Raw genomic sequence first — 24,857 nt, forward strand, 5'->3', positions numbered from 1 at the left:
TCTTCACAGGTAATATATCTTATATGTAAGGATAATGGAGATCATAGTAAGTAGGGGCAGGGAGAAACATGAACGTAAATGTATAAATAAGCACAAAACAATAAAATATGCTATATATTCCATATACACAGTAGATAAGTATAAGGACTGCAGGTAGTAACACTATACTAAAGATAATAAATGTCTTTGGGGTGCCTGGGTGGCTCAGTGGGTTAAGCCTCTGTCTTCAGCTCAGGTCATGATCCCAGGGTCTTGGGATCAAGCCCCACATCAGGCTCTCTGCTCAGCAGAGAGCCTGCTTCCTCCTCTCTCTCTGCCTGCTTCTCTGCCTACTTGTGATCTCTGTCTGTCAAATAAATAAATAAATAAAATATTTAAAAAAATAAATGTTTCTCCTTTGCAAATAATAAGACAATGTAAAACCAAACATGATTCTGTTAAGTAGCCCAATTGGAATTGGGAGCTATTCTGGGTCCTTTAAATGGAGGAGATCTGTCTGAAATCATAGACACACAGGTTAGTATTTCACCCCATATGTCTCTTAGATTCCTATTTTTCTTATCTAACATGTATTTTTTTAAATCTAAGACACCATTGATGGCAAGACACATTTTATGTACCCCTTTAAAAGAAAAGCAAAATTAGTGTCAATCTAAGACATAATGGTAAACATATCTTTATTATGAACATACCATCAGAGATATTAAAATGTAAAATAATGTGAATCTTCAAGTCAATGAAACATGTTACTAAGAAGAACCTCCATTTCTATTTTCCTTTGAATATTTTTTTATTATTATTTTTCCCCCTGATCTATGAAAACTGTAGTTGAGGGAGCAGACCCAAGTTACTCCTAATGCCAAGATTTCCCCCTCAAAAAGCCCAGATCTTTCAGTTTCTATGAGCAATATTTAAGTAACATACAAAATCTTACAGGAAAACAATAAAACAGTCTGTTCTGGTCTCTTAGTCTCCTTTATTTTTTTTTAAGATTTTATTTATTTATTTGACAGACAGAGATCACAAGCAGGCAGAGAGGCAGGCAGAGAGGAAGGGAAGCAGGCTCCCTGCTGAGCAGAGAGCCCAATGCAGGGTTCGATCCCAAGACCCTGGGATCATGACCTGAACCGAAGGCAGAGGCTTTAACCCACTGAGCCACCCAGGCACCCCTCTTAGTCTTCTTTAAATATGGACAAATTTATAATGATAAGCTGGTTTAATCCATCACTCAGATAAACGTCTTATATATCCTGTTATTTTTAGAATGCTGAGAATAGGTCGTACTTGTAAGAAAGATTTTTAGTTTGGGAAAGATTGCCCCTTCCTATCTAGTTGAGCCTTAGGCTGAAAACACCGTTGTCTTCTTACCCAAAATATCCTGCCTAAAACAAAGGTATCAGAAAATTAGATAGGTTGGTTAACAACGCCGTATCTGGTTCAGAGGGCAGTTCAGAATGGGGATGGAATCAATATTCTTGTTTAATCTGGGCACTCTTGACTCCTGGCTCAGAGTGGACAACAAACCCAGATCAGAATCCTTCTTTTACTCTTTTGTGTCACAGACTTCAGATGTGTCATCTCTAGAATCTTAAGTGATGTTACTCTCTGCTGCTCCATCAAATGATCCAGCAAAGAAAAGGTCACCCAGCGGGGGAAAAAAGAAAAAAGGAAAATCTGACTTTCATGGATGATGAGATGATGACTTGATATGTGACTGTGACATCTCAAAACAATCATCAAAATCTGGATTGATCATGCCTCCAGTTAAAAATAGTCTATCCTTCTATTTCCCTCAGTGGGGAGACTGAAACCCCGAACACGTGACTGCCTACATGAACATCATTATACTATTTCTTTGCCTTTATTGGAGTAACTTAACTATTTCAAATAATGTTATTGTTCATTATAGGGATTTCCCTAAAGCCCCATCAATTCTTCAATAGAAAGCATCAACAGACATGATGCCCTAAGAATCATTAAACCTTTCACCTTAAAATCCTTGTCGTGCTGCTTCCACCAATTCTACACTCCTAAGCTAACATGATTTTTACCCCATCCTGATCAAATCCCTAAATTGAAAGATTTGCCTTAAATCAAATTAAAAAACCTCAATAAATCCTCATCTGTTCATCCCCTTCCAAAAAAACAATCAGTGTTCAGGGGAGGTGGCATTTTTCCCTCACCACAGTGAGGAATAAATTGAGTAAAGTCTTGTCAAATGATTGGGGAGCCAGCATGTGAAACGAGTATCACAGTATCACTCAAATCTACTAATTACTTAGACAAATCTTGATCTTATTTAAGTCATCCAAGCACACTAAGATGTCTGGTTATAGAAAAGGTGGTCCTCGTAAGAATAAGAGTCCCCCAACTCCGCTGTAAACTTGGAAATTTGATTAATAAGATGGGAATCAGAATATATATAAAAGGAGTATGATGCTATAGAATACCTGATAAAATGATGCTATTAAAATTTTATATCCAACAAATAGAAACTCTGTAATTGTTTTTAGTGTGTACAATCACAATTTAATTTGTCGTAATAGTGCGAATATTCATTATTTCTCTCTTTTCTGCCTCAGGCACTGTAGAAAATTATGTTTCCTGTCAGTGGTTATTTTTCTTACTGGTGAACAATTTTAAATACATAAATATTCTACTTCTTCAGAAGAAAGACCAGCATTTGCTTTCTTAATTACTTGTTCGTTTTGACAGTGACAGCTGATGTTGTTGGCATTATTCAAGCAATTGTATGGAGATGTCACCACATAATTGTAAGAGGCCATGAAATTTTATATTGAGACACATATTTTCTAATTGCTACAAGAAAACCATGCTGAATGAAAGAAATATTTTCCTTTGACTGTATCCTCTAATGAACTTGGACCACTGAGTGACCTTTTGCACTGCCGAAGACCGTTTATAACAGTATGAAACGCTACAATAGCAGGTTACAAGTAAATTCTATAACTTCATTAAAATTATTGTCATTTAATATTAAATTAGGTCAGAATGTGTAAACATTTTACAGCTACAGTTGATTAGATTTTGAAAACTGTTCCATCTGAAAGCTCTTAGTAGCCAAAGCAATCCTCCTAAAGTATAGGATAGTATGAAAGGCAAAACAGCCAGAGGCACTTTTAAATCCACAAATACAAATGATTTACTCTGTTGGCAATTAGAGTAAGAAATAAAATAATTAATTGCAATTGTGTGTATGCAGCCGGTCAACTTTTTAAAACAGGCCTGTTTCTACTACAAACTAACTGAATGACCTTGAACAAGACCTTTACAACTCTGAACATTCATGGGAAGCAGAAGCAGGAGGAGCTCTACTTTTTAATAACTATTTTTCACATAAAGATTTTATTTATTTATTACAGAGAAAGAGAGTGTGTGCCCACACACACATCAAAGGGGGAGGGGTAGAGGGAGAAGCAGACTCCCTGTTGAGCATAGAGCCCAGTGTAGTACTCAATCCCAGGACTCTGAGATCATGACCTGAGCCAAAGGCAGACTCTTAACTGACTGAGCCACCCGGGTGTCCTCTATTGCATAATATCTGACATGCTCTTCTAGTTAGGGCCATTCTTCTGCCATTTAAGTACCCCATTTAACACAGTGAACTGAATATGGGAAAAAATGCACCAGGTGGATGTCGTATTTTGAATAAGTTGGTATTTGAAAAATGGGAATTGAAAACTATCCAATTAATGAATTAATCAATTGGTAGATTAATGAACTGATCAAAACAAGTAAACAAAATTATTAAATTATTGAATAGCTGAACTAATAAAACTATTAAATAATAAAACTATTAAAATATTGAAATGTCTATCCTGAAAATAAGGGTTACTGCTAACTGAATAGTCTATGTTAATGTAATATCATGATCTCTATACCCTATCAACAGACCATAAATTATTACGTTTTCAATGACGACAATTCACAAACCTTTTCATACAACTCTCTTTATATCTAGTTAGTCAATTGCAAGAACTTGGGGAAGAAATACGGGGAAAATATAAAAATTACATTAGAATTATTACAAAATATATTCAAAATTTTAGAATATTCAATCTTTATGAAATAATATTTCCAGATAGTAAAAAGTTTATGAAGAACTGATGAAATCTTCCTCTTAACATTTTAAAGATTAAAAAGAAACAATTCAGGTAGATAAAGTTCCAAAGTGAACTATATAGTTGTCCATCTTACCAGAGTATGCAGAATATACATTTTCCTTGACTATTCAGGGCTTATGTTAATTTTTAAAAATGCAGTGAAGTAGTAAGACTGTAATACAGTCATGCATTATGACCTACTGAAATACATGGAGATGTGTGTTCCTACATTAAATGGACCCACACTGTTATGTTCTACGACTATCTACTTTTGAAAGCTCTTTGCCTCTTCTCTTGTTTTTTGGACAGTAGTCCTTATTTTTCACCACATTCAGCATGTTTGGTTGAAACAATACTCTTACTCTTACTCCTCTTCTAAGACATTACTAAGATTTTCAGCGGCTTTGGAAAGTATGTAACTGAATATACGGAAATTGTATGTAAAATTAGAAGCAGCGAAGTCTAGAAAGATAGTGAAAAGAACCTGTCATTTAACATTAAGATCTGGATTAATATTGGCTGCGTGAACTTCAGTGAGTTTTTAAGTACAGAGTATTTCCTTCTTCCACGTACTTGGGATATATTAACACCTATTTCAGAGTGTTATTGTGATAATTTGATGAGATAACGTATTTGAAATCCCTTGTAAACTGTAAAGCTGAATACAAATTGCATGACAGGGCTATCATCACTATCAGAACAAGACTGCCATCTAATGGTCACTACGCAGATAACAGATACTTAACCTCTAAAGAGTGTATGTCAAGTGCAATAGCTCCAGCAGATGAAACCCATGCGTGAAATGACAACTAATGTCAAAGCTGCATTCTTATTACAGTATTACCCCAACAGTGTATTCCAAAAAAACATTTCACACCTTCGTTAGAACTTCTCTTTCTGAAAACTAAGCATCACTGAGAGCTTTGTAGAGTGAAAAGTGTAGGTAGGCATCAAGTCACAACAGTGTAATTTAAACCCTAATTCTGCCACTTACTAGTTCTCTAACCTTGGATCAAAAAACAATACTCTTCTGGGTCTCTGCTCCTTCATTTATTAAGTGAAAATGGTAATAATTTCCAGAGAATTGTTAGGATTGAAAGCGATAATCCAAAGAGTTTACAAATTAGAGCTTAAAAGCAGAGCAAAACAAGAGAACAGCTAAGTTCTCAACCAATGCTTGAAACAATGCTGCTTCGGTAAATAAATACAAGTTAATTTCAGTTTCTTGCATGAAGTCAAAGGCAAATCTATACAAGTGGTGCTAACAACTAGAAAAGTTAACAAAAAGCCAGTTTATTTGTTTTTTATAAGATGGAGGTACACAGCAGGAGGACCCTAGGGTTATTTTGTCCCACTAACACAACTAGGTAACTATGAAATCATCCTAAATACCCAAGAAACCAATCTGAAGACTGACAGAACAAACTCCACAACTAAAAGGAGAAACGAGGCCACACTGAGGAAGGTAGGAGTGCAGAGACAGATGTGCTTCAGGGGAGGAAGAGAGTGTGGGGTGCTGCAGAGGGGAGGGAGCCATGGCCATGGACAAGGATGAGAGAAAGAGGAACACACAGGGGAATGCACAAGGGAAATATTCCCCTATGCCCATTGGCTTGGAAAATAAAAAAGGGCTGAATTTCATGAGTTCTTGCAACCAGCAGGACTCAAAAGTGTGGAGCGTTAAAGGTCAGCAGGCTTGGCTGGAAGACAGACAGAAAACCCGGGGCAGACACTGAAGTATTTCTGGAGCACACAGGTGGGAAATTATTCACTGAGATGCCTCTCTGGGAACAAAGGATTTGGCCAGCACCACTGTCCACCCACACCCTTCAGCATGAACACAGAGCCACCTGAGGGGAGCAGTGCAGCACCAACAGTGAATGCCTGACTTGCTTACACCAAGCCCCAACTATCTCCACTCCCAAAGCACTGCCCTTCTCAGTCAAGCTTGCCTCAGTCCCAGTGTGATGGGCCCCTTCCCCAGAAGACCAGCACAAACCTCTGTCTATACCTTGTCTCTGACCAGAGCCTTCTGCAGGCCTCAGTTCTGGTGGAATTGGCATCAGGTCTCATTTCACAAGCAGATCAGAGCACACCTAGTTTAAACTCACCATATTCAGGCCAGAGAACAAACACTGCTCACAGCAGGCAAGGAGAGCCTCTACAGAAAACTAGCCCAAAGGACAGAGCAGCCAAAACACAACAGCACAGCACATGCAGCACACACTGGAGATACTCCCTGAAGTGCCTGACCCTGGACATTACATGGCCTCTTCTTCAGAAGGCCACTACTTTGAGGGGCAGGAAACATAACTGGCTTTTCTTTTTAAGATTTTTTATTTATGCATTTGACAGAGAGAGAGAGCACAAAAGCAAGGGGAGAGGCAAAGGGAGAGGTAGAGCAGGCTCTGGGCTGAGCAAAGAGCCCAATGTGGGGCTGGATCCCAGGACCCCAGGATCATGACCTAAGCCAAAGGCAGACGCCTGAATGACTGAGCCATCCAGGCCCCCCATAACTGCCTTTTCTAACACAGAGAGAAGGCTAAGACTTAGACAAAATGCCCAGGTGGAGGAATTCATGCCCAACAACAGAACAAAATAAGGCCACCAGCAGAAATCTAAGCAAGAGAGATATAAGTAGCATGCCTGATGGAGAATTTAAAGCAACAATCATAAGGATACTCACCAGGCTTGAGAAAAGAAGACATCATGGAGACCCTTACCACAGAAATGAAAGAGTTAAAAAAGAATAAATCAAAGATGAAGAATGCAATAAATGAGACCAAACCAGGCTTGATGCAACAAACACAAGGCTACAAGCAGCAGAGGAATGAATTCGTTGCCTATAAGACAAAATAATGGAAAATATTAAAGCTGAAGAAAAGCGAGAAAGAAGAATTATGCAACATGAGAACAGACTTAGGGAACTCAGTGACTCCGTCATATGTAATAACATTCATATTATAGGAGTCCCAGAAGAAAAAGGGAGAGTAAAGAGGGCAGAAAAATTATTTGGAGGAGTAAGAGCTAAAAGAATCCCCTAATCTGGGGGAGGAAACAGACATCCAGACCCAGGTAGCACAGAGAACTACCATCAAAATCAACTAAAGCAGGCTAACACCAAGACATATTATAATTAAATTTGCAAAATATAGTGATAAAGAAAAAAATCTTAAAAGCAGCAAGACAAAAGAAGTCCTTAACTTCCAAGAAAAAAACCCACAAGGCTAGCTAGAGATTTCTCAACAGAAACTTGGCAAGCCAGAAGGGAGTTCCATGATATATATTCAGAATGCTGAATGGGAAAAATGGGCAGTCAAGAACACTCTATCCAGCAAGGCTATCATTCAGAAGAGGAGACATAAAGAGTTTCCTAGAAAAACAAAAATTAAAGGAGTTCATGACCACCAAACCAGCCCTGCAAGAAATATTAAAGGGGACTCTCTGAGTGGAAAGGAGAGACCAAAAGTGACAAAGACAAGAAACAGAGAAAATCTTCAGAAACAGTGACAGAACAAGTAATAACACGGCAATAAACACCTAACTATCAATAATTACTTTGAATGTAAATGGACTAAATGCTCAAATCAAAAGACAGAGGTGTCAGAATGGATTAAAAAAAGAAGAAAAAAAAAGACATCTATATACTACCTACAACAGATTCATTTCTGACCTAACGACATTTGCAGATTGAAAGTGAGAGGGTGGAGAAATCTTTATCATGCAAATGGATGTCAAAAGAAAGCCAGACTGGCAATACTTTATTGGACAAACTAGACTTTTTTGTTCTTATATTCTTTTGCTTTGGTATCAGGGTAATAATAGCCTCATAGAATGATTTTGAATATGTTCCCTCCCTCTATTACATTATTTGAACGGTTTTAATAAAAGACTGTCATTAATTATTTTTTAAAATGTTTGGTAGAATTCATCAATGAAACCATACAGTCATGGGCTTTTCTGAGCCGGGAGATTTTTTTTTTTTTTTTTTTTGAAGATGTTATTTATTTATTAGACAGAGAGAGAAATCACAAGTAGGCAGAGAGGCAGGCAGAGAGAGAGGAAGGGAAGCAGGCTCCCTGCTGAGCAGAGAGCCCAATGTGGGGCTGGATCCCAGGACCCTGAGATCATGACCTGAGCCAAAGGTAGAGGCTTAACACACTGAGCCACCCAGGCACCCCGAGCTGGAGATTTTTAATTTCTAATTCAACTTGCATTCTTGTTATTGGTCTAAGAAGATTTCCTCTCTCTTGGACTCAAGAGTCATGATTGAATCTTAGTGACTTGTACATTTTTAGGAATTATCTGGTATGTTTCTATGTTATCTAATTTATTATATAACTGTTCATAGTGATCTGGTATCATACTATGTATTTCTATGGTACCTGTTGTACTGTTTTCTCTTCCATTTCTCATTTTGGTTTTTGAGCCATCTAGTTTTTTCTTAGTTAATGTAGTTAAACCATTGCCAATTTTGTTTATTTATTTATTATTTATTTATTTATTTTTGGAAAAACTTGGTCATTACTTTCAATGTTATTGTTTATTCTGGTCTCTATATTTATTTATTTTTGATTTTTCTTCGTTATTTTCTTCCTCTACTAAATTTCAGATAAATTTCTTCTTTTTCTAGTCCCAGTGGTGTCATACTATTTAACTTTTCTTTTTAATATAAATACTTATAGCATAAATTTCACCCTAACATCTACTTTTGTTGCATTCTGTAGGTTTAAGAATATTGAGTTTTCTCTTTTTATTGTTGTTTTGAGACATATTTTGATTTTTCATTTATTTGGCCCATTGCTTAGGTAGCAGTGCATTGTTCAAAATTTACATATTAAATATTTAATATTTACATTGCAGAAAGAGTGTGATAGATCCATAAGATGAAATACTGATAAGATCATAAAGAAGGAATGAAGTACTGATACACACACACACACACACACACACACACACACACACATGCTACATCATGAATAAGCCTTGAAAAACATTATGCTCAGCAAAGGAAACCCATCACAGAAGACCAATATTGTATGATTCTGTGGATATAAAATGTCCAGAAGAGACGAATCTTCACAGACAGAAAGTGGCTTAGTGATTACCTGGGGTCAGAAGTGTGTGGACTGATGAGTCACTGCTAATGGGTACAACTCCTTTTCAGCGTATCGAAATGTTCTAACCCTACATTGTGATGATAGAGGCACAATGCTGCAAATATATTAAAAACCAGTGAACTGCGTAACTTAAATGGTATGTGAACTACATCTCAATTTTTTTTTTTATTTTCAAAAAGTAGTGGTCAACTACAATGGGAAAGAAATGAAAAAATGTCAAATCAAATTAAATATTTTGGGGGAATACTAAAAAAAAGAGAGCCAGTTTTAAACAAAAGTTTCTGTGTACTTGTGTTTTTAAAACTGTGTATGAATTAATTTTATTAGTCAAAGTTATTAACACAGGGTCACATGGGTGGCTCAATCAGTTAAGCGTCTGCCTTCAGCTCAGGTAATGATCCCAGGGTTCTGGAATTGAGCCCCACATCAGGCTCCCTGCTCAGCCAAGAGCCTGCCTCTGTCTCTCTCTCTGCCACTCCCTCTGCTTGTGCTCTTTCTCACCTGTGCTCTCTCTCAAATAAATAAATAAAATCTTTTTAAAAGATTATTAACACAGAGCCTTCAGAGTTAGACAAACTTTGGGCCCAGATGAGACATCTACTTGCTTTTAGTATTTTATTATTCAAAGCTTCAATTTTCTTCAATGTGAAAGAATTATTTACCTCATTGAACTGGTACACAAACTCAGTAAATATTATTTATTATTCTTTTATTTAATATGATTGTGTAAGTTTGGAAATACACGATAATCACAAAATCAATTGCATGTGTTGTGGCATCCTGCACTTAAAATTTGAGAAATACTTTACTTGAAAATATGGTTGAGATCTTCTACTAATAGATCCTGGAAAAAAAATAACCAAAATCAGCAAGACTGGATTTCTATTAATCCTCAGGAATATCTTATTCTATCAAGCATACTGTAAAAAAAAGTATTAGCTATAGTTATTAAAAAATATTATATGCCAGATGTGATACAGACATTCTACTACACTTTAATTTACTATTCCTCACAACAAACTTATGAGGTAGATACTTTTATTGCCCCATTTTAAGATGAAAAAAGCAAAACGGAGATTAAATAATTTGTTCAAGTTTATACAGCCTGGTTGGTAGCTGAGATTTGCCTAACTTCAGAGTTCAGATTTGTAGCTACTATGTTATACTTCCAAAATTAAGTGTCACTTATTTCTCAGCTTTATAAAATGACACTGAAGATAGCTTACACATATTTTCTGACCCAGACATATCAAAGCTTGTAAAAACTTATAGTTAATTTTTATAATTTTCCCTGTGTGAATGTTGTTGCAATTTGTACATTACCATTCATATTAACAAAGCCACTAGGGTTTCATCTCAGCTCTGCTGTGCTAGTATCCATTAAAAATTAATAACAAAAATTACCTCCTTAATTAATAGGCACAGGAGTTGTTCCCAACTCACTGCAGAATTTTATATTGCTTGTTCATCAAACTCAAAATAATTTAGCAACTACCTAATTAATTCCTAATTGATATCATTGGGCCATTACTTCTCCATTTGCATCTGGACATGTACCAAGAGATACTGCCCTAGGTGTTTTTATATATAACGTCCAAAATAACCAGCAAAAAACAAAATAAAATTTCTTCACCCAGTCATCTAAATGACATTGCATTGTTTTTATCAAGCAGTGATAAATAAAGAAAATATATTTTCAACTGAGTAACTTATTTGCAAATAACAAAGACCAATTTTAATACAAAGTAACAACCTGGTTTTCTCTCTGAACATTACAGATTTGGGTTAGTAAGTTTTAAAATATTTAACACAAGAAATTTATTATTTCTCTTAGAATTACTATTTGAAATATATTGTGGTATTTTAGACACAGGACTACTTTCTGGGAATAAAATGTTTCCATGCATTTAAATGTATTGGTTTTAACACCAGGAAATGTACCACCTGTTATAAGCAAAGTGCCTTAATTAATTTTTGAATAATTAGTACTAAGAAAACATCACTTATTTTTTAAAGATTTATTTATTTTAGAAAGAGAGAGAGGGAGCATATGCATGAGCAGTGGGGGAGGAGCAGAGGGAGAGAGAAAGGAAAGAGACTGTTTCCAGCAGACTCCCTGCTAAGTGTGGAGCCTGAAGCAGGGCTTCATGTCAGGACCCTGAGATCATGACCTGGGTGAGATTAAGAGTCAAACTCTTAACCGACGGAGCCACCCAGGCGTCCCTAACAAAACACCATTTAAAATGATACACAGAATTTAGACTATAAAAATAAAAATGACAAAGTATATGTTAAAACAATAGATAATCATGATGAAGCATTAAGAAATTAAGGACTATAAAAAAATACCAATGATTGGGAAAACTCTATGATGAGGAATTTAAGATGTCAAGAGGAATAACTAACTTCTACTGGGCTCCTATTTTATTCTAGGCAACTATGAAAGGCACTTTGCATATAAATATATCTCCTACTCAGGATGATATTTGAGATAGTTTTATTGTCATTTTACAAATTAAAAGAATTGCTTAGGGGCGCCTGAGTGGCTCAGTGGGTTAAGCCTCTGCCTTCGGCTCAGGTCATGATCCCAGGGTCCTGGGATTGAGCCCCGCGTCGGGCTCTCTGCTCAGCAGGGAGCCTGCTCCCTGCCTCTCTCTCTGCCTGCCTCTGTGCCTACTTGTGATCTTTCTCTCTGTCAAATAAATAAACAAAATCTTTGAAAAAAAATTGCTTAAAAAAATCTGGTCATTTGCACAAGGTCACTGTGGTACAGCTGGAATGCTAACTTGGATATGTCTGTCTCCAAAGTGCCTATTCACTTTGATATTAATTTGTCATTTCTTTTTTTTTTTTTTTTTTTTTTTAAAGATTTTATTTATTTATTTGACAGAGAGATCACAAGCAGGCAGAGAGGCAGGCAGAGAGAGAGAGGAGGAAGCAGGCTCCCCTAGAGAGCAGAGAGCCCGATGCGGGGCTCGATCCCAGGACTCCGAGATCACGACCTGAGCCGAAGGCAGCGGCTTAACCCACTGAGCCACCCAGGCGCCCCTAATTTGTCATTTCTTTAATTAGAATGGATCTTTAAGATGCAATTTCCTCTCAGAGGGTTATTGTGAGCATTAACTTTAGACAGCTTAGGAAAAAAGCATAGCTCATTATAGGCATTTAGTTTTCCTTTCCATCAACTTGGATATCCAGCTACTATTTGCTAAAACTGATGCACCACCAACTTCTAGTAGTCAAGAAAAGAACTGGGAAAATGGCATTTTAATGAGTACGTTCCAAACAGGTAACACCAAAATGTGTTTTAACTTTAATTACGATGCTTCACTGTCAAATTAGTCAGGTGCATGTTTCGCATCATTTTTTGAAGATAATACTATAAACAGTCTAAAGTCTAAATAGAAATATGACCTTGTTCTAGTTTACCATGGAAAAGAATAGCTAAACATGAAATGTTCCAAAAGCAAAACTCAAATTCTTATTCTTACTTCTTTATCAAACACTATGCACTGTCCAATATTTAACTGGCATTATGGTAACAACTATTTGTAGAAATGTTACCTTATTTAGTCACATAAGGATAACATTTTGCCAACAGTTCATTTTCGTGCACTCATCAAGCAGTAACATTACTTAACATTAGATATTCTATTGGGTTTTATGACAATTACCTTAAAGTAAGATGAGGAAAATGATTGACAACATCTACTTCAACTATTTCCAATGTTAAAATTACCCAAAGAATGCTAATATGTACAAGGAACTGAATTTTATTTTTGGACAAAGCAAGATCCTCATAAAATTCCTAGGTTTTGCTACACTGTTATGTCAACATTTAGGACTGCTTCTACTGAATTGGTAGCAAGATGCCAGCAGCTTGTACTAAAAGGAGTTGCTGAAGAAATTGTTCTTGATATCAATCATTTATACTTTATAAAGACATGTGAGCAAAATAACTTTCAGTTCTTAGTAAAAAAATTCTTTATTTAATAAAATGCACTGACTGGTTGACTGAATGATTGATGGCATATATTTTTAATCACGCAACTGGTTGAGTTTCCTTCTTCACATATGTTAGGAAAGCACTCCAAGTAACACTTCCTGCTCACTATGGTGATACTAGTGTATGTTTTGTGTGCCAACCTCACCTGTAGTATCATCTTATTTTTTCTATCTTTTTTACCATTATTCTATTTTCCTTGAGTGATTTTTACTTTGCAAGATGCTTAAATGAATAGAAAGAAAAATCCTCCACACAAACATGTAAAACCACATAAAGAAAAATAAGGAAAAATAATACTGCTGGTATTTTTTGTTTCACAGAATGTACAGTTCATAATACATATTTCACTGTAAGGAAATTTGTTTAGGATCTTTATTTATTTATTTGAGAGAGAGAGAGAGAGAGCACAAGTGGGGGGAGCATGAGCAAAGGGAGAAGGAGAAGCAGACTCCCCACTGAGCAGGAAGCCTGATACGGGGCTCGATCCCAGAACTTAGGGATCATGAACTGAGCTGAAGGTAGACATTTAACTGACTTAGTTACCCAGGTGCCCCTGTAAGGAAAATTTTAAGGTCATTTCTTTGAGTCTTTGAGATATTAAATGCTAGTAACTTTTGTTTATACTTTTTTTCCCCCAAAAAATACTACTGAGGTATATCTAACTAACATCACTACTAAAATCTTGAGTGATTCAATTTGTGGCAAAAACAACACCATACCAATGAATAAGAGAGTGAAGAGAAATATAAAAAGTGAGAAGAGTCACAAATGTATATTTTTAATTTATCAAGGTATAAAAAATAGCCATCTCTTTTTTTTTAATCAAAACTGTGTTTGATCATGTATACATTATAAATGACTTACTAAGTAAAGAAGCAATAAATATAATATTTTACTACAGAAGAAATGAATGTCTAGCATTAAACAAATTGATAATTCTGTATTTGAAACATGATGCATATTAATTATTTATTAAAAATATTATCCAGAAAAGTAATTTGAGCATTTATTCAAGAAAAACATGATTAAAGATGCCTTGAGCGCTTATCCATAGGATTTTTAATCTAAAAGCTTCACTTTTATATTAGAATTTACAAAGATAAAATTAGGTAACGCCAAGATAAAAGTAAATTATTCAGAATAGTTGTTTTTATTTTTTTTCTCCCTAAGGCAGAACTTTTTGAGAACTTACTTTGAATTCATAAACCTTTCCCTCATTGAAATTGTCCTTTCTTACTTTCAATAATAATAATAATAATAATATTCACTTACTGCACTGTAAAACAGATACTCATCTGTACTATTATTTGTACTACCTCTCCCTTTAGAAAAGGAGTATGGTGGGGCGCTTGGGTGGCTCAGTGGGTTAAGCCTCTGCCTTCAGCCCAGGTCATGATCTCAGGGTCCTGGGATCGAGCCCCACATCGGGTTCTCTGCTCAGCAGGGAGCCTGCTTCCCCCTCTCTCTCTGCCTGCCTCTCTGCCTACTTGTGATCTCTCTCTCTGTCAAATAAATAAATAAAATCTTTAAAAAAAAAAAAAAAAGAAAAGGAGTGTGGTAATTTAGGACTCCATAGAAACATTTATATATTAAAAGGATTTGTGGAACTTTACTCAAATTGTCTACAGCACTGGTCAAAAACAAACTTTAAAATTTATCTGTAAACTTACAATTCACTTTTAGATGAAAATACAGATAGCAAAGAATGGGGAAAAAGCATATTAAAAGATATCCACAATTATTGTGACCACAATAATGAATAGTCATCTTTACCAAGGTAGGTATAGTCATAAGTGTGTAATTTTCAACAACATGATGAAACACCTAGATACACATTTAATTGTGCAAGTATGTGGGCATTTCTATGACAAAGACCTTGAGCCACACAACTCAAATTCTATTTTTTCTGCTTTGTTTGTGCTATATGGATATTTTAATTCCCCAGTTGATATATTTTAGCTCGTATCCCTTAACTGCAAGTAGCACATCAACTAACAATGATTCATATTATATCAATATTAACTATCTACACTATTTATTCTATTTCCTTTAGAATGTCTTTTGTATGTTAAATCACTCAATATGAGCAATGTCCAATGTACACATGTTGAAAGAAGTTATCTTTTTATAAAAATCACCTTGGCCATTATATTAAGCCTTTCTGTAAATTGCTATAAATCTTTGCCCTAATAAGACTCTAGAACCAAAAACTGAAAATGTTTTACCCTAAAAAAACGTTTTTAAACCCCCCACTGATTTTTAGTAATATAAGTAATAGAATTTAATGGTATCATTATTTCACTTTTCAGACTTTTAAAAATAACTTTTATTTAAACTATCATTTAAAAATGGTTAGCATTAATGAGCTTTTTATCAATATCAATTATCAATAATGAGCTTCTTATATTTTGAGAAGACCTTTAATTATGTTGCTTAATAAAAATATAAATTGCATAAAACCTATTCAATCAGAAATTTTTTTTAAGATTTTTATTTATTTATTTGACAGAGAGAGAGAGAGAGAGATCACAAGTAGGCAGAGAGGCAGGCAGAGAGAGAGAGAGGGGAGGAAGCAGGCTCCCTGCTAAGCAGAGAGCCCAATTTGGGGCTCAATCCCAGGACCCTGGGATCATGACCTGAGCTGAAGGCAGAGGCTTTACCCCACTGAGCCACCCAGGTGTCCGATAAATTCTTCTTTCTGAGCTAACATTCATAAACAGATAGTTGTGGCTTTTTTCAAAGCCCATAATGTGCCATCCACTGTGAAACAGGTTTTCAAAACACATTTTCTTAAGTAACATTAAACAAACCCAAGTCACTCTAAGGAATATTTCATATATCAGAATTGTACTTCAGGTAGGCAAAGGGAGGTCATTTACCTAAAGAAAAATTTAGTTAACTCAGTTGATTCAAGAGGTATTCCAGTTTCGGCTTCAACCAAGATACCTACACCCTGAAATAGACTTGGGAGATGTACAGTTTTTAGTATATCATATCATCTTTTTCCTTACAATAAACTAATGAAGTACATAGCACCCATTACTTTATAAAAAATGAAAATAAAGTTTAAAAATGCCTCTCTTTGCTCCCAAATAAATTGAACTGAAGTCTTTATATTTTTAAGTCACCCTTTGCTCTTCATCATGAGTGCCTACCAAACATAACTGAGATTGCTACATTATCTGTTAATTCTTTTAAATTAATACCTGGTTTTATTTTTTTTATTGTGAAAATCTTTAAAAATCTGAAAACAAGAAAATTTTACAATTAATGCACAAACTTCTCACCCCAAACACCTACTGCTCAGCTTTGAACATTTTCAACAACTTTCCAATTTTGTTTCATCTATTCCCTCTCCCATACCTGTTGGTAAAGCAAATGTCACATATCATACTGTTTCAACCACATGCCTTTCTCTAAACTTTTCTTTAAAAAACAAAACAAAAATATTCAATACCCAACAAAATAAATAATTCTGTAATAATTTAGTCATTTCTCAAATTTCTCTGACTGACCCAGAAATATATTTTTATAGTGTTTTAAGTTTTTCAGGTGTGCCAACAAAGATGTCACACAGCCTCTTTTAATCTACAATATCCCTCCCCTTTTTATCATGCCATTTATTTGCTTAAGGAACCAGACCATTATCCTGTAAAATTCCTCACATTCTGTATTTGGTTGCTGGATTCCCTCTCTCCTCATCCCAATATTTCCTGTAAAATCACAATTTAATCAAGAGAACTGAACAGATATAAGTACATGTAGGCAGGAGTGGCAGTGCTGTGTACTTCTCCAGGCACTGCATTGAGAGGGAAAAATGTCTAGCTGTTACAATTTTAGTGATGTTAGTGATCACTGGATTTAGGTATTGCCAGTCTAACCCAAAATTGCAAAGTTCTCCATCAACAACATACACTTACAGCCACGCCAGGGCACAAAGAGACATCTTCTTATTCTTTTAATAGCTGCTTAGTATACCATTGTACATTCAACAAATGTCCTGCTGAAGAACATTTGAGGGTTTCCAATATTTTGTAATTATAAATATCTTGCAATGAATAGATATTTGGATGCATCATTTTGTATATTTCCAGTGTTTTACGATTAAATTTCCAGAAGTTGGATAGTTGAATCTAAAGGTAAATGCATATATAGTCTTGTTAAATACTGATAAATTCCCTCAGAAAGTGTATAAATCATCACTATACGTAATTCTTCTAAGATAAACACGCATGAATGATAAAACTGTATAATGTATCTGTACAAAAATGAGAAAAAAAATCTCCATTTTTAAAAGACTGTCAAATCAACTACAGCAAGAATGTTTTAAAAAATGATTATCCTAAATTTGTATTTAACTAGAAAAAAATTTAAAGTAACTTCTTTGGATATCAGCCTATAGTACAGAGTAGTAAAATATAAACATTGTGAAATGTAAAATATAAACACTGGCTTCTTTTGACAATTCTTAATGTGATATTATCTATAATAGAAAAATACTGCATAAACAAAAAAATCATTATAAAATATTAGAACTGGAAATAACCTTAGAGATTATGTCTAATTCTTAGAAGTTAATAATATATTATATGTATATAATATAATATATATTGAATAATATATAAAATCCAGCAGGCTGATTTTCTCAAATATATGCAGGAAGGCCAAGATTTTAAAGTTTCAATTTAGTATTTTTTTGAGAGAGAGGGAGGAGAGACAGAGAGAGAGGCAGAGGGAGGGGCAGAGAGAAAAGGAGAGAGAGAATCTAAAATAGGCTCCACACCCAGCATGGAGCCTGATGTGCAGCTCGACCCCACGACCCTGAGATCATGACAAGAGCCAAAATTAAGAGTCAGATACTTAACCAACTGAGACTTGTATGCACCCTAATATTATTTCTACTTCAATTTGAAAATGACTATGTTAAAGATGTTATAAGCAAAAAACAAAAAAGTAAACAACAGCTTGTCCTGTACCCAAATATCTAACTATGAATAAACAATCCCTATCATCTACTTTAACAGGAGTAATTTTGGGATTTAAAGATATAACAATTTATACTTTACTATAAATTTACACTATTACAAATACAATGAGCTCCCTTCTTAATTCCTTCAACAATAATTTATTTATCTCACACTACAACTCAGTGTTTCTGTGTGTTTGTGGTCATTACTGACAGTTATTAATTATTAAAAATTAATTGAGTTATTTATTTTGTAACCTTTTTGCATCAGCATTAGCCTATGCAGCTATTATGGAAGCAGTTAAGATTCTGAAGAGTAAACCTTGATCTACAAAACCTCCATTTGGTTATATAAAATAAATAAATAATGGGATCATAACAGTTTTCTTCTCTCAAAAAGAGAAATATTAAATTTTCCATTATGTATTAAGTTGCAATTTCTTTCTTTGAAATGCCTTTAAAGGTATTTTTTTCCTATTTTATAATGGTCTTCCACTGGATTTGTATTTCCATAATAGATTGTAAGATCATCAGAATCATGTGTCAATGGTACCTAGCATGTGCCTTGCACATATGATATGCAAACTGGAAATGGAAAAGACTGAGCGCATCCTAAACAATATAAAGTTTATCAATGAATTGATAAATGATTAAGATCAGAGTTGCATGCGCTCATGTATTTACTTAACACTTACCTGAAGGATGAAGATTCTGTTCCTCTAAAAATTCTAGATCAAGCATTAGGTCATCTTCATCCAGTTCACAAGATCCCAAATTATTCAAAACATCCTAAAGAAAAAGCACAATCAATAGTTAGAGACCAAACTGCTGAGAAATTGAGGCAATATCCACATACAGATGCCATGAACTTTAACATTATCTGCCCAATAAAATATTCCAAAAATTATTATAAAAAATCTTAACTTCCACTAAAACTGCTAAAGATTTAAAGGTTTTTTTCAAATGTAGAGACGTCTGTAAACTGAAGCTTTATTTTTTTATATTTATCTTTAAAATCTGGACATTCTTCTGACACATTTAATGAATTCTCAAACAAATTCTGTGTACAGTGCCAACCGTGAGATATTAATTTAGACCATACTTGGAAGCAAAGATCCAGTTACCATTTCCCAATCATTTGCTTAAGATTAGGAAAGATGAACAGAAGAAATAAACAACAATCAGATTAAAAATTAATTGACTTTCATAATGCCATAAACATCAGAGCTAGATTATGTTTTTTTCCTTCTCCTCCCCTCCCCTCACCTTCCCTTTCTTTAAGAGGGCATATAACAAAATAAACCAGAAGAGTATACTGAGAAGTCCTGAGGGGAAACAGTGATGTGCAGAGGTAGGAATTCTTGAGGGAAGAATAAGGACCTAATTTGTGTATTTGTGTATACAGATAGGTGATGACTATATTAAGAAAAAGCACTAATTTAACATTTAGAGACTACATTGAAATAACAGAAGTACATCTTTTGTACTTTTGTACAAATGTACATTTTGCTACATGTAGTAAATGACACTTATCTCAGACCACTTTTCCCATTTATGTGAACATTACCATAATTATTTATGTTTAAAGAACTAAATTTTCATTTTAAAAGGCCCAGTGATATTATCAAATGGAAACTGAACACCTTAATTCTAGGGATTCAAAGTAAGGGCACAGGGCAGGGGAGGAGTAAGGACACTGACATTTAAATAAATTATTCTCACTTTAAAGAAAAAAAGGAATTAAACATTATTAAGCTTTAGAATCATGTGGTATCTGTGAATAGAACACAAAGGTGAAAATATCCCCAAATCTAAGGATTATCTCTACCAATGAAAGCTATAGTAGTCATTATCTTATTGTATTATATTGTATCTGTATTAATTACAAGGTAACTAGTATTTTATTTAAAAAAATCAACTGTTTACTGGCAGTTTTATGATACACTGTGGCAGGAATAACCTACTGAGAATAAGATGTATATTTATATAGTATCAAAAGATGTTATAAAATATAGGCAACAAAAGATAAGCTGCCATCCTCAAAAATGCAAAAAAAAGCAAGAAAAGAAGCATAATTCAAGTTGAACATGGAAAAGAAAGAGTTTAGAAAAGGGGGATTTGCTAAAGACACTATTATTGGTGTTTATTAAGTACTATCCAAATGAGAGAATCTTACTCTGGGGGTCAAGACTATTTTGGTAAAGAAAAAAATGTTTTATAGTAAAAATGTATACTTTATCCAGCTTCAAATTAGTCTAAGTAATTTTAATCTTATATTTAGAATTTCATTGACCAGTATTATATTCTTGTTTTCATCCAAAATTCATATGTTGAAGTCCTAACTCCCAGTACCTTAGAATGTGATGTGTCTGGAGAGAAGTCCTTTAAGGAAGAAATAATATTTAAATAAAGTTGCATGGATGGATCCCAATCCAATATAACTAGTGTTGTTGTTGTTGTTGTTGTTGTTGTTGTTGTTGTTGTTGTTGTTTTTAAGAAGAGGATACTAGGACACTGACAGCAGGAACAGAGGGACAATGAAGTGAGGACACAGCAAGCAGGCAGCCATTTGCAAGCCAAGGAGAGAGGATTCAGGAGAAATCAAACCTGCCTACACTGTAATCTTGGACTTCCAGCTTCTAGAACTACAAGAAAATAAATTTCTATTGTTTAAACCTCTCACTATGTGGTATTTTGTATGACAACCCAGCAAACTAATATAGTCAACAACATTTAGAAAGCAATAAAGGTTGGAACAAGAAGAAAGGAAATAAATGAGTACCTGGAAAATGACTATCACCTTTTTTGTTATGCCCACTAAGGACATCTTTTTCATTTTAAGATTCTATGGTTTTCAACACAGCATTTCCCTCTTCTATTTGAAACCACCCTGCCCAATCCACCTCTCTACTGTACTGGAAGAAGCATGAGCCAAACCCCCTGTCTTTGGTAGATGATCCAAGATGCGCATCTTAACCAAATTTGCTGATCACAACCTTCCGCACAAATGAGACAAGTTTCTTTTTGGTGACAGATATTACAAGATGTAAAATGCCATCATCACAGAGGCCTTGGATTTCATTATACAGTTAAGACCAGTCTAAGTCTACTTGAAAAATAAAATGTCAAAGTAGCAGATCTTCTGGTTCCTGGTTCTAACAATTCTAGAGGTCCAAAGACATTCATGATCTTTTCAAGGTTGCACTTTGAATTTCTACATTAATACATCCAACAAAAGCTTGAAAAAATAAATTAAAAAAAGATTTTTTAAGAAGAAAATATTTTTTAAAACCCTGCCACCAATATACCTACATTAATTTTAAATTAATTAAATTTAAGAAAATTACACCAAGGAAAAGAACAAATTAAATTTGGAAAACTTACTGTACTGCACAGCTTACATTTTGCAGGTGACCCTTGACATTTGGATTAGGTTGGGTCCATTAACCACCAATCTAAATGAATTGCTCCTAAATCTACTAATTCTAATTGTTTTGATATCTTACTTACAAAGCACTTTCCTGTCAGTGTAGTGGAGTCTTCGAATCTGGTAAAACCTCATAGTAAAAAGAGAGAAGATGCAGCAACATATGTTATGGAAGAAAATCAATACGAACTCATAAACCTAAAAATAGTGTATCTCTTCCAGATCTCTCCTTAAAAGAGACCAAAAGCAGTAACACTACTTTTGGCCTCAGCCAGCATGTATGGGCAATCCAGATACTTGCTGCCATCCACCAGCAAAAAAGAACCAGGGCTCCTTGGGGAAAGGAGGAAAAAAAAAGAAAAAACAAACAAACAAACAAGCACTGATTCTGTGTCATCCATTTGTTGCCAGAAAACAAGTTTCATCTTAAAAAAAAAAAAAAAAAGTCAGAGGCAGTTTTGAAAAGCTAAGGAAACCTGAATGGCTTCTCCCTGGCTAATCTCTGACATATGAACATGAAAAAGAAAAATTATGGCTAGAGTAAACAGCTTGAGTCTGCTGAAGGCTAAGAGTTCATAATACTCAAATAGAAATGTTGACATAAAGGATATAAGAGGCGCTCATACTGGGTGTCATACATAAGTGATGTATCACTAAATTCTACTATTGAAACTAATATTACTATATGTTAACTGGAATTTAAACAGAAACTTGAAACAAAAAAATACAGAGGGGCTCATACACCCCAAAAAACACATAGAGTGTAAAATTTCTTTAATTTCTATTGTTTTCCAATAATAGTGAATATATGGGTATTTTGTTTTTCTAAGTATATGTATGTATATAGTATGACTTGTATTTGTTTCCATTTTTGTAAGGAGAAATCTGTAAACATCAAAGTAGCAGCATCAAAAGTAATTCTGTACCAGGAATAGAAAATACTGATCAGCTCTGATGGGTCGCACAAAATAACCAAATGGAAAAGGAGTCCAGCAGTTAATTAACACTAATGATCACACCCTGTATCTAACAGGGCACAACTATGTGTTTCACACATTTGATAAATTAGTGGAATTTCTAGAAGTGGTAACTAAGCAGAAATAGTCTCTCATCTCCTAGAAGATAAAAAGGTAGATAGCTCTACATAATAAAGATGTAATAATGAAAGTGCATGAATTTTTAATAATGTTCATACACCAGACCTATATATCATAGTAACAGGGAAACTGTTTTGTAACACAAACAATTTGGACTTAAAAAACAAATCATTTTGTAAGAAAACATCAGTATTGAACAAAATTAAAAGCTAGGCTTGAACTTAAATAAGTAAAGGCATAAAAGCATTTAACAATTAGATTTTAATTGTAAAAAGAAAGTCCAACCTGATGGGCAGTATCCTCAATTTCAATTTTCTCTGAATGTATAGCAAATCCCAATGACTACACAAAAAATTTTCTAATTAAAAACCCAGAATGTGCAAGTATAAAGAGGACTTTCCTTTTCTTTTAATTCTAGCATGGTTATTAAATCTTAGGAAACTCTCAGAAAGCTTTGAAATAGTCTCAGATATCTTTGAATTCCTAGGGAAATATGAAAATCTCCATGTCAGCAAAGTATAAGAAGAAAAAAGATAAAAAGAAAGTAAATTCCTAGTATCAGCATATTATTAGCCAGTTTTAAGGTAAGCATATGATAGTCTTTCGGATTACTGTATACTTTTTCTTTAAAAGTGACTAAAGCATTTAAGATAAATTGTCATGTTAGATTTGGTATTTTAATAATAACTTAGGAAGAATTTGATTACATAAAATTTGAATCAATGTTTAAAGGCCCTGGAAAATTTAATTTAATCCATATTCTAATTTATGGATATGTAACATTTGTATGGATATTTTGAAAAGAGTTGGTTAATTATAATGAAATGCTAATTATTTCCTAAATTCATAATACTGATAAATTGGATATTAAATCAAGTACAATTACTACTAAGTATTCTCTAAATAGACATTTAAAAATCTATCAGTAACACTGATTACTCATGTAATCTCCCAAATGACTTAGACCCATTAAAAGTAAACTAAAAAGTTATTAATGTAGTAATTCAAAAATTAATCTTTTAAACCCTAGGGATATAACAATGAACCTAATAGAGCATGTTTTCTTCCTTCACAGACCTTACAGATAAGTGTATTCTAGTAAAGAAACACCACTTTTTACAAATACATTATTTTTTAAAATAATCAATCGCCTGCATTTGATAAGTGGAAAGCAATTCTCCAAAGCCTGGTTGCTATTGGCTGAAATAATAAAAATGAATTTCTGAAGCTACTAAGTTGAAAAAACAAATTCTGATCACTCCATTAATATGTAATCATTCCATAAGACCCATTCTAAAATAATCCTTTAGCATTGTTTGTTTATTGCAAAGAAGATAGTAATTATGATCCTGCTGAAAATAAAGGAAGCTGAGACATGTCACCATAAAAGGAAGCATTGTTTAAAAAAGAAAGAATTCCATCAAAGGAGATTATTAAATTATTAAAACATCCTTTAATTGTGGCATTATAAAGATGTTATTAATTGCATATTTATACTGCTCTATTTTAGTCAAAGGATTATCCACATAGGCTTACCTTATCTAAAAGGCAACATATGGCATTCTAATCTGGACTTAACATAGTTGTTTATGAAATATTTAATTGACATAGTAGGAATTCTATGATCATTACTTGATCTAAAAGTGAAGAGATGACAAAAAAAAACCAAAAGAAAAAAAGAAAAGTGAAGAGATGACTACTCAAATTAATGAGAGGTAGTCAATCTGGTCTGCATTCTTCTTTTAGTCACTCTACATAATCAGGGGCTGCTAGGATATACAGATCATTCTCCAATATTCTAATCATAGGTGTCTCCAAAGAATAACCCAAAATAAAATATTATTTTTTGAAAATATTATTTTATTATCAAAAATGCATGATGTAGCTATTATAGAAGACCTTTAGTCAAATTTTCCTGTGTGATCCTAAAAATACATTCTGAGATTTGCCTTACAATTAATTATACTTGCCTCTACTTGGTAAAAATGATTAGACCTGGCAAGATCTTAAAATAATTCGTATTACCCCAAAAAGATAAATCACAAATTATAAAAAATGGTAAGTATAAAAGTGGCAAGGTACACACATCATCAAAAGCAGGCATCAGAATAAGCTGG

The 24,857-nt window shown here is 34.1% G+C and overlaps 1 protein-coding gene across 4 annotated transcripts in view; it reads right to left on the bottom strand.

Moving 5' to 3' along the window:
• The window catches only part of LOC111153705 (coiled-coil serine rich protein 1), a 1,387,597-nt gene that overhangs the window by 1,125,478 nt on the left and 237,262 nt on the right, over positions 1-24,857 (bottom strand). For all 4 annotated transcript variants that reach the window (XM_022512866.1, XM_022512892.1, XM_022512883.1 and 1 more), the window contains exon 4: positions 18,912-19,005. In XM_022512866.1, the coding sequence (XP_022368574.1) occupies positions 18,912-19,005 (94 nt within the window). The remainder of the gene's footprint in view (positions 1-18,911; positions 19,006-24,857) is intronic.

This window comes from Enhydra lutris, unplaced genomic scaffold (assembly GCF_002288905.1).
Source record: "Enhydra lutris kenyoni isolate GAN:26980312 unplaced genomic scaffold, ASM228890v2 scaffoldscaffold3, whole genome shotgun sequence".
Taxonomy (NCBI): Eukaryota; Metazoa; Chordata; class Mammalia; order Carnivora; family Mustelidae; genus Enhydra; species Enhydra lutris.